Source organism: Pollicipes pollicipes, unplaced genomic scaffold, assembly GCF_011947565.3.
Source record: "Pollicipes pollicipes isolate AB1234 unplaced genomic scaffold, Ppol_2.1 Scaffold_6052;HRSCAF=7182_pilon_pilon_pilon, whole genome shotgun sequence".
NCBI classification, from domain to species: Eukaryota; Metazoa; Arthropoda; class Thecostraca; order Pollicipedomorpha; family Pollicipedidae; genus Pollicipes; species Pollicipes pollicipes.
This window is the reverse complement of record NW_023596805.1, coordinates 27,317,617-27,327,823: the sequence shown is the minus strand read 5'-3', so window position 1 is coordinate 27,327,823 and position 10,207 is coordinate 27,317,617. Positions and strand designations below refer to the sequence as shown.

Sequence of the window (10,207 nt, the reverse complement as noted above, 5' to 3'; positions counted from 1 at the left end):
CACATTCATTTGAGCTATTTGGAGTCATATGGGTGACCTTACAAACACGAAGTTTATGATGCATGCAGGTCCTAGTGGCGCAATATTTGAGGTCATGGTTTTGATCAAGTGCATACGCTACCCAAAAATACCATGAACAGATACCAGTGATTCCACTCACCACACAACCCTGAGAAAGAACAGTGCAAAATTTGGCAACTACGTAGTGTGCCGTAAAGGTCGGGCCCTGCGTGTAGTTCATTAGTTGGCAGCCGTACAGTCCTTCACAGAGGTACGGACCATTGATTGGCAGCCGTACAGTCCTTCACATAGGTGTGGCCCATTGGTTGGCAGCCGTACAGTCTTTCGCAGAGGTGTGGCCCATTGGTTGGCGGCCGTACAGCCCTTCGCAGAGGTGTGGACCATTAGTTGGCAGCCGTACAGCCCTTCGCAGAGGTGTGGACCATTGGTTGGCAGCCGTACAGCCCTTCGCAGAACATCTGGCGCAGCGGCTCTTAAGAACGCCGCCACTCGTCAAATGCGATTCCGTTGAATTAGCCGTTTTGCGAAAAAATATGACGCAAAACTGTTATGAGCTATCTAAAAAAACCCTGGATTCTACTTTCTCACGGCGCAATTGTTATGCGCGATTTTGAACTAAATATGTCGGGCTTCAATTTGAGGGATTTACGAACGTGCTTTTAAAGACGAAGATGTTGATAAAATTGGGGTTTGTTGGTTATAAGCCAGATTATGCTTGCATGGGCGGTATAACGCCAGGTCTCCTTCTACCGAGACTTTTCGAAACTTTTAATGAAAACCAATAACTTTTTAGCACGTTATATGGAAACGGCTGAAACAACTTACGGCTTGAAAGAGAAGCGGCCTCCTTCGTGGAAACAACTGCATTATAGTGAATAATGAGCAATTGTGGCGGGCAGTAAACATTGCAACTATCACAACAGTAAAATCGCCATTTGTACAGAAGCAAAGAATAGGATATATTTATGCGGATGATGTACGCATCGCCTCTCCGTGTCCAATGATGTTGCTTGTTGACTGCTTAATGAGGATGATGTTGGTGGTGCTGATGATACTTAATGATGCTGATGATGGTAATGATGATATTCAAAATATCAGGCAAAGAGAAAACGAAAGTCAATATCAAGATAGACGAAATGTAACCATGCGAAACTGCGCTTGCCGTTTTTTTGTTGTTGTGCGTCATGGTTGTTTTTCTAATATTAGCAAGGAATCTGTTGAGCACGGCACCATAACTGGTAGAAGGCGGCCAGAGCTTGTTCAGTCTGTAATCCTTTTACCGTTCCTCTTACGTCATTCTGCCCTGATGACCTCATACCACTCCCCTCACCTCATGCCGCCTTGATGACTTCATACCCACTCCCTTCACCTCGTTCCGCCCTGATGACTTCATACCCACTCCCCTCACCCTCCCTGATGACCTCATATCTTACCCGTCGCTCTCTTCCCTTTCAGGCATCTCATTTTTACTATATTTTATCACATAACGGACACCGGAGTAACCACGATTGGCCATTTGCATTTCAAGATTAACCATTGCACAGTAACATGTTAAAAAGACTACTTCGCGACAGTGCTCATTGATGAAATATCAACGCTTTGCCATAGCTGAGAGATGTTGCGGTTCGAGTCCTCGCGGGTCTATGGCAATGTTTGACCCATGCCCATGCTGGACTTAGACCAAAGTGGGGATAAATATGTTTGATCCTTCAATTTTAAACGCTTAAAAGCCACGGAACTCAATATAAGTGGGTAATAAGCCATATAACCCCTCGTTTTTATGCTTGGCCTGGCCTCTACGATTTCATCAATTTGTTTTAATATGTACAAAAAGTAGTTGTCTAGGCAAGTGAAAACGTGTTTGAATTCTTTACGTGATTGTGAAACATGAAGAAGATAAGTATACGCTTACCAAGACAGAAAGTGGTGAAAATATGACATAGATTCTTCCATCCGTGTTCAACAGGAGTTATGTTGCTCTATGTCCCCGTTGTTCATTATATCATCATTAATCATTAAACTTGTGATTTATTTAGCGTTGTTCTTCACCATCTTTGCCAGGCATGACACAAACTCTTCCAAAATGCATCGTGATATTGGCCGTTTAAAGCTTTTAGTCGGTATATGGCTTGGTTGGTTGGCTTGGTTGGTTTGCTGGTTTGTCGGCAGTCAAACACAATTTCAGTCATAGGGGGTCATTTAGTAGAAGCTAGTGGGATTGCAAACAGTGGTATTGGTCTAACATATTCTGATGCTATTTTATACGCACAAAACACAAATCATGGCCAATTCCTTCCGACGGGTATTGGGTTACGGACCCATGTGCACAAACACTTTTTGGTATCGCAACAGCGTCATTATCACAGGGTATCATCAAGCTCTCATAACGTTCTTCACACTTTAAAAACTTAAGACAATTCATCTTGGAACAGGCGCATAATACCAAGACCTAACCGTCTTTGAGCTTGTTTTCAATTTCGCGAACACTTAAGAATAGCATCCTACAAAACACCCAAGTCCTTTATCTCAACCACCATGTCCACCAGTCTCTGAAGAAGCACACCGGACAGATCACGTCCGGCTTCCGCGTCAGCTTCCACAGGGCCACCGCCTTGCTGTCCACAGCCGGCGTCTCTCCCCGCCGCGGCGTCGGCCCGACTGCGACACCCTCCGGCCCCGGCCTCAGCTCCGCCGCCTCTGCCCGGCTGGCACCCCTCACGCGTCAGTCGGCGGCACACGTCCGTCGCCGCCCAGAAGAATGCCACGCCCAGGGAACGGTCGTAGTCAGGCGCTGACCCGCTGCGGCGTGAGCGCCGGCGGCGGCGGCTCGCCCAGGCCGGCCAGCCTCGCCAGTACAGCCTCTGTGAAGCGGCGCAGCAGTGGCGCCGCCTGCTGCCGCCGGAGCGCTAGCGGCGCCGCTGTCAGCTGCAGGTGCGCCAGGTCAAAGGTCAGGCTGCTGTAGCGGAACAGGTGCCAGTCGAGCAGCAGCACGCCCTCCTCTCCGACGGCCACATTCTGCGGGCAGCAGAGGCCGTTCACCGGCACGGCCAGCTCGTCGTCAAGCTCGGAGAGGCGCAGAAAGGTGGCCATAGCGGACGGGGCGCGCGCGCGCAGCCAGCCGGCCAGCTCGGGCCGCTCGGCCTCCAGCAGGGCGGCCACCTCGCGCAGACACTGGCCGGCGTGGTCGGCCGTCAGGGGGTGACGACCCAGCTCCAGGTCACTCGGACGCAGCGCCGGGAACTCGTCCGTCAGATGGCGCCCAGGACTCCGCCAGCTGCCGCTTCAGCAGCAGGAAGAGGGCGGCATTAGACGCCAGCGCGTCGATGACGGGTGCGGCAGCGGCGGCGGTGAGCGGGCGGCGCGGGTCGAGTGGCGTCCAGCCCTGGCGGCGGGCGTCTTCTGTGACGAGCACCCAGCGGCGCGCGCTGCCCGCGTCCGTCTCGCAGTAGACGCAGTTGGCCGCGGCTAGGCCGTCCAGTCGCGGCATCACCAGTGAGAAGAAGGTGAGCTGTCGCTCCCGCGCCAGGCCACAGCTGCTCACCAGTTCGCCGAACGGACTGCGCGGCGGCAGCTGCACGGCCCAGGTGAAGCGCTTGCCGGCCGTCTGCTCCTCGGCATCCGATTGAGAGCCGGGTGTCGGGGATGAGCCAGCACCGGCGGGCGAACGGCCGCCGCTGGCAGGGTACGTCACCAGCGCCGGCAGCAGCCCCTCCTCCCCCTCCTCCGAATCGGAGAGGTAGAAGGAGCAGCGTCGCGCGCCACCAGCCGCCTCGCAGTCGTCATCAACCACCGCCAGCAGCTGGATATCCTCGTCGCCCGGCGTGTCGGCGCCCTCCGGCAGCGCCAGCGACTCCAGCTCCCGTATAACAGTGTGGTCGGGCTCCTGGACCGCTGGGGGCTGGTCCGGTTCATGGATCGCTGAGGGCTCCGGATCGTCAGCCACTACAGGGGCCGAGGGGCACGGCTTCTGCGAGACAGCCGGATCAGATGCTGAGGCCGCCCGCTCTTTCGCAGAAGCCACGGCATCGTCAACGCAAGCCGTAAATACGAGACCCTCGTCCAGAAGCGAGCTCGCTGGTGGTGACACCTCCCGCTCGTTGGGCAAACCAAAGCTGCAGTCAAAATCCACCAGGAGGAGCTCGCTGTGCTCGGACGGATAGGGACTGTCGGACACGCAGAAGTTCTCGACGCAGATGTCGTCGCCCAGGTGGGAGGCCAGCAGACTGGTGACCCATTCCGCGGTGACCTCGCGCCGGCCGTGGGGGATCCAGGAGGGCTGCGGTTCTTCCTCCCAGTCGGCCATGACCACCGGACTCCTAGGAACAGTATTACATGTCATCACTGAGGGACCTTACATCAATGCATCACACTCAATACACCTATAGTCACCTACACTTACATCACCTTCGTCTTCACTGTCAGCCGTGTGATCGTCCGCTTTCGGTTAAACGCATTATCACTGAATGTACCAAATTTCAGGAACAACGCAAAGCTATGACGTCATATTGCCGTCAGCCCGACGTCGAATTCCTCTTTGAAAGTTATCCTTGGTGATGACCATCTTCATTTGCGCGACGCATCTTTTTTTCAACTTTTTCAGATTTGCGAACCTGTTTTACACCATTCTCAAAGTTCATAGCGAACATGTCAGCCTCTCCACTTGCCTTACTACGCTATTTATTTGAAATGATGTTCTCCGGGCGTGAAATGGTCCGAAAGGGCCGAAACGTCTCAAACAAATAATAAAAATGATCTATGATATTCAAACATTACGAAAAATAAATGTTCGTATTATACCTGTCCGAATGAGTACGTTTTAGTCAGAAAAACGACACTGCAGCAACGCGCTTAGCGCCTCCACCGTCAGCAACAAGGGTCCTGGAGGGTTATCTGCAATTGGAATTGAACTCGGTAATTTTGACGCTGGGTGTTCGGCAAGCGCGCAGCTCAGTGTTCAGGGTGAGTCCAGGATGAGGTCACGCAGCTCAGTGTTCAGGGTGAGTCCAGAATGAGGTCACGCAGCTCAGTGTCCAGGATGAGGTCACGCAGCTCAGTGTCCAGGGTCCACGCACCTCTCAGTGTCCAGGGTAAGGTTATGCAGCTCAGTGTCCAGAGTGAGGCCACGCAGCTCAGTGTCCAGGGTGAGGCCACGCAGCTCAGTGTCCAGGGTGAGGTTACGCAGTCTGTCCTCCCTCCCTCTTCACCTGCCAGGGGACTTCCTCGGCCCACCCGTGGCCGAGTTCGACGATTCGCTGAACGACGGCAGCAAGCAGAGTGGGCGGCCATGCAATCTGCCAGGCATATTGCACCTGTCTGTTTACACGAGAAAACTTCTCGGAGGACAGGTGCAAGGCCAACAGAGCTGGGTAGTGGGTAGGTAGGAGACGCTCCATGACAACATTATTATGGCAATCGGTTGTACGGCTGTCTACTCATACGTAATCTTGCTTCGGGTGGAGGCCTGCACGTGAACAAATTGTATATATATATATATATATATATATATATATATATATATATATATATATATATCCCAATATCAGCAACATGGTTATTGGCTCGAGTTGCAAAATTATTAATCATTCATATACGCCGGATTTCTAGGCTTCTCAAGCTTAAGTCTCATGACCCCGTGACCTTGCACAACCCGCAATGTCTCCCGTCTTCCATTCGTCATGCTCATAGTGCTGCATCCTTGCCCAATGTGTGTCTGGCCGCGCCGGTACTCCACAGCAGTGAGGGGCCGGGGAGGTCGCGATTTGGCTGTCCCGACTGCCAGCCCCACCTGAGTGCGTAACCCCCCCCCCCCCCTCGACCCACATCCGCGTCGTATACGGCGACACCTTCCCAGCTGATCCACCGCCAGTTCCACCACAAGTGTCCTGATATTATGACAAGCGATGGAGAAAAAATGCGCTGCCACCTCATTTCGTTGGACTACGCTGAGCTGGAATGCTGTTATGTTGCTAATCGGTATGCTTTAGTCTCAGTTTAACCCCTTGATGAGTTGTCCGGCAGCATGTCTTAAGCCCATGAGGAGCTTCATTCCGTGTTCAATTGTATATGAGGGAGTGTATCACGTACTGAGCATATCTCGGTAATATCCAGCTCGACCAGAGCAGCGTTGACAAGACTACATCTTCGGGTATTTTTGCCAGGTCATTCCGCATGGAATCTCCCAACAACCAGCTATTCGCCCGCCATGTTTCATTCATTTTTCGTTTATCCTTTTACCTAGATACACGCATTAAACGCAAGTTTCTCGACTTTCAAAGACTGCAGTTTGTAACTTACACACAGCAATGACGTCTGGACAAAGTTCAACATCCAGCACGCCTCAAAGCATTCATGGAATCCATCCTAGTGGTCAGTCGGCCTTTTCCACAAACGCCTGTTCCAATCCGCTTCCACCCGACCCAGCATGAACAATGCCAACGATGACCGAAGCTAACGTATAACAACGGAGTCCTCTTTGCACTCACTTCGTACGAGAATAAATTGGCATTCAGCCGACAACAATGCACTTTTAATAACGTTCCTAACCTGCACTCCACAGCCTCAGTTTACCCCCTCGACAATTTGTTCTACAGTATGTGGATTTGTTAAATCCATGAGGACTTCTTTTCCGTACCTAGACAGCATGCAAAAAGCACCGCTCATGTCACCTTATACGGCTCGCACTCGGCGCGGTTCATGGGGCGGGGGTAAGTGTTACCGCCATATACGGACGCTGCTGTACCGCGCCAGCGAGGTGCACTGTGTCCTACAACGACGCGTTCACGGTGTCAGTGAACACAGCTGCGAAGTACGCCGGCGCTGCCCCCGACTGCGTCAAAACATCCAGCGCGGTATCCGACCAAGCCGGAAGGAGCGCCCGTCAATGGGATCTGATGGCCGGCAATCTGATGGGACGTGAGCTTCAGCAACCGCCGCCTGCTTGAGCGGACATGCCAGTGACCCGTGAAAGTAGGAAGCCGCGCATCGAACGCTGTCATCGGGTGACTCAACGGCGCCAGACGGCGAGCCGGCACGACGCTGCAGTATGGAGTGCGGCCACAGCCCCCGCTCGCGGCGAATAAGCTCCAAGTGGAGAACTCTGTCGGAGGCAATGTTGTCGGGCCGATTTTCAGCTGGACAGAAGCTGCGCCATTGCTGCGTCTCACGTGTCCTTGGATTTGCATTGCCGATAATTCATAGATTCCGTCCGTTGCATTAGTGACAGGTCCAGCCAACCCTTGGATGCATTTCAGCGCACGCTACCTTTCATGACGGTGCCTTATTCGCCGAATTCTCGATGGCAGAGCCTGCCAAGCAAACACACGACTATTGATAAATGTATTCGAGGAGCCATTGACCTTTATGGAAAGACTGGTATAGCATGGCCAGCGACAGCGATATAATAATGCTAGACACAAGTATGGGGTTGTGATATAATTTGTGAGACACAGCTTCAGAACCTGACCTGAATGTCGTGAAAGAACATGCGTTAGTTGAAGCTTGGTCACATGCAAGCAAACCCTGCCTTCATGATGTTTCTTCCTGGAAGCACACCACACACTTCAGTGCGGCGTCCGTCCCCGTCGTTTGGTATATCTGGGGTTCTGATGACGTTGATGATGATGACGATGATGATGAGCTAGCCTACGTGGCGTTACAACAGATGCAAGTTTGGAACCCACTTACATTTTCCCTGCGCAGTGTAGAAAGCAAAAGCAAACAGGCAAATAGCATTGTATGCATCAACCATTCGACCATTCTTGACCATTCCTGGCACCTCGGGTCATTCGACATCGAGTTCACGTCGTTTTAATGTGTTGAGAGATCCCCAGTGTAATGAATAACACTTGCCCTTTTATGCATCATTACCTTCACATTCATTTGACCTTTTATTAGCATCGTTACTGGGTAGGTGGGTCTGGGATTTATAAGCCAATCATGGTAATGAATGGCACTTATGGAGGTGCTGACAGCTAATATATTTTGCGCACACAATGTCAAGAGTATCTAAGACCAAGGGAAAACCTGACCAATACTATCTTGTGTGACCTTGCTCTGTCCCCAGAAATGATTAGCGACTTATTCTGAAATCAACAGAAAAAAATCATTGACAGAACTGCGGGAGCGCAAACCGGGATCGTTTGCGGAGGCCTGAAATGCCGACCAAATGACAGCTATGGGATCAATGGTGATACGGCTGTTTTACGGTGAAATACTACACGCAAAATAAATATAGCTTCCATTCGGTTTAAAATCACATAAGTTATACAGTGCATTACCGGGGAACATTAACCCAATTATAACTCCAATCCCCTGGTTTTCCTCCGAGGAAAAAGGCTAATACTTCTGTCTTAGCAAATGATGTAGCATTACATCGCTGAAAACGCACAGCGCTGCCTCACCCGTTCTTTATTTATGCTCCCGCAGGTCGGGTGCGAAATCGGCAGAGACGCGGCACCCCGTACCCCGTACCCCGTACCTCGTCGCAGTCGGTCATGGGCATGGCCTGAATACCAGTGCTGTGAAGGCAATCTCCCACACACGTGTACTTTAAATGCATTTCCTGGAGCGGGTGAAGATCCCTGGGATCTCCTTGACGCGTCTCCCTCCACAAGGCAGCAGCGCATGCACACGTGATGGGGTTTGGCAACACGCGCTCTCCGCACGCTTCCTGTGTGAACTCGGCGGCAGACACCGACACCCGTACTCACAGCGGCGGCGAGTCGACCCGGCCAGGGAGTGACGGCTGTGGCGCACCCGCGCCGCGTCTGCCGCTGCACTGCTGCGTCACGACGGCCGCCGTCCCGCACACCTCACAGCTGCAGCCGGGCGGCCCACTGCGGCCGACAGCAGAAGACGGCGCGGCCGGCCGGCCGAGCAGAAGACTCGGCAGCAAAACCGGTCCGGCCACAGGGATTACAGGCGACTAGGCCAGACCGCTGACCATAACCAGACGCCAAACAACACCACTCACGTTGTTTGTGGCGGTCATTCTAAGCCAAAATTGGGCAATTAATAAAGGTGTCCTGTCCGCGTTCTTATTAGTAGTTTAAAACGGATTGCTAACGGCGGTCTGCCGGTACATTCTGTTTGTTGCTTCGACACTTTCCAGTTGTTTCATCCTTCCGCTGGAAAAGCGATGAAGCTCAGTTGTGAATTATTGTGCTACGTGACTGGCCACTACATCCGGCATTGCACTACCATTTCCAGTCGCGTTTCTGGATACCAGACCAAGACGAGATTATACCCTATTGCCTGCGAACCAAAGCTTACTACCCCAGCGTCGCCATCAGTCCCGGCAGGAGTTACCCCGAAATACTGTTGGAATGCTGAGACCGCGACCGCGCCCTAAGACATGGTGTTCGTGACCACGTCATTAGCGAGCAAGTGCTTTGCTTAGATGGCAAGATGCTTGCCATCCGTGAACGAGGCGACTTAAGAGGCTTTTTGCTTTCGTCTAGTTATTTCATGCAATCACCCGTCTACGGCCAGCCGTTTCCTACCCGAGTCTCCCGCAGCTGCCTTCACAGTTCACACCCACGCCCGCGAGCTGGCTGATTTTCACCGAACCCGTGCCTTTGAGGTGGGTGACATCTGTCGAGCCCACCCCCGAGAGCTGGCTGATATCCGCCGAACGCACGCCCGCGAGCTGGCTGATATTCAGCGAACCCATGCCCGCGCGTTGGCTGATATCTGCCGAACCCACGCCCGCGAGCTGGCTGATATTCGTCGACTGCTGAGTGCCCGTCAACCCATCGCGAGACCGTCAACCGTACCTGTCCTGTCTCGCGACGCAAATGAACCCCCCGGGAGCCAGCCGCCAGCTGCGGCACCGGGGCCGCGCTCGCCGCCCTTGGCGGGCCCGGGCGGCCCAGCACCTCCGTAAAAGGAGGTGCCGCAGCCGGTGCGGCGCCCGCGCCGAGGCGGCCCGGCCGGACTCCGCGCCGCGGAATCTGACACTACCCGGCGACTGATGGATGGACGGCCGCCACCAGCCGCAGTCAGCTGGCTCGGGGGGTGAAGCGCGGCTCAAAACTTGCACCCGTCACTGGCATGGCTGCAGGAATGTACTCAGCTTGTTTTCCTTGTTGGCTTTCACTTTGAGGAGCGACTTCGACGTTGACTTTGCTTGTTTGGTGCTCATGTGTGAGAGACGCTTTCAGATTTACGAGTCGTTGAGTGCTACCTT

General features: G+C 53.1%; 1 protein-coding gene across 1 annotated transcript; it reads right to left on the bottom strand.

The window, feature by feature from the left end:
- Positions 1 to 3,222: 3,222 nt before the first annotated feature.
- Positions 3,223 to 8,784, bottom strand: LOC119104929 (uncharacterized). Its single transcript, XM_037228679.1, has 2 exons — positions 8,730 to 8,784; positions 3,223 to 4,337 (listed from the first exon to the last, which is right to left on the bottom strand). Exon 2 carries the CDS (start codon positions 4,322 to 4,324, stop codon positions 3,239 to 3,241), a length of 1,086 nt encoding a protein of 361 aa, XP_037084574.1. The 5' UTR covers positions 4,325 to 4,337; positions 8,730 to 8,784; the 3' UTR covers positions 3,223 to 3,238.
- Between the last annotated feature and the right edge of the window lie 1,423 nt (positions 8,785 to 10,207).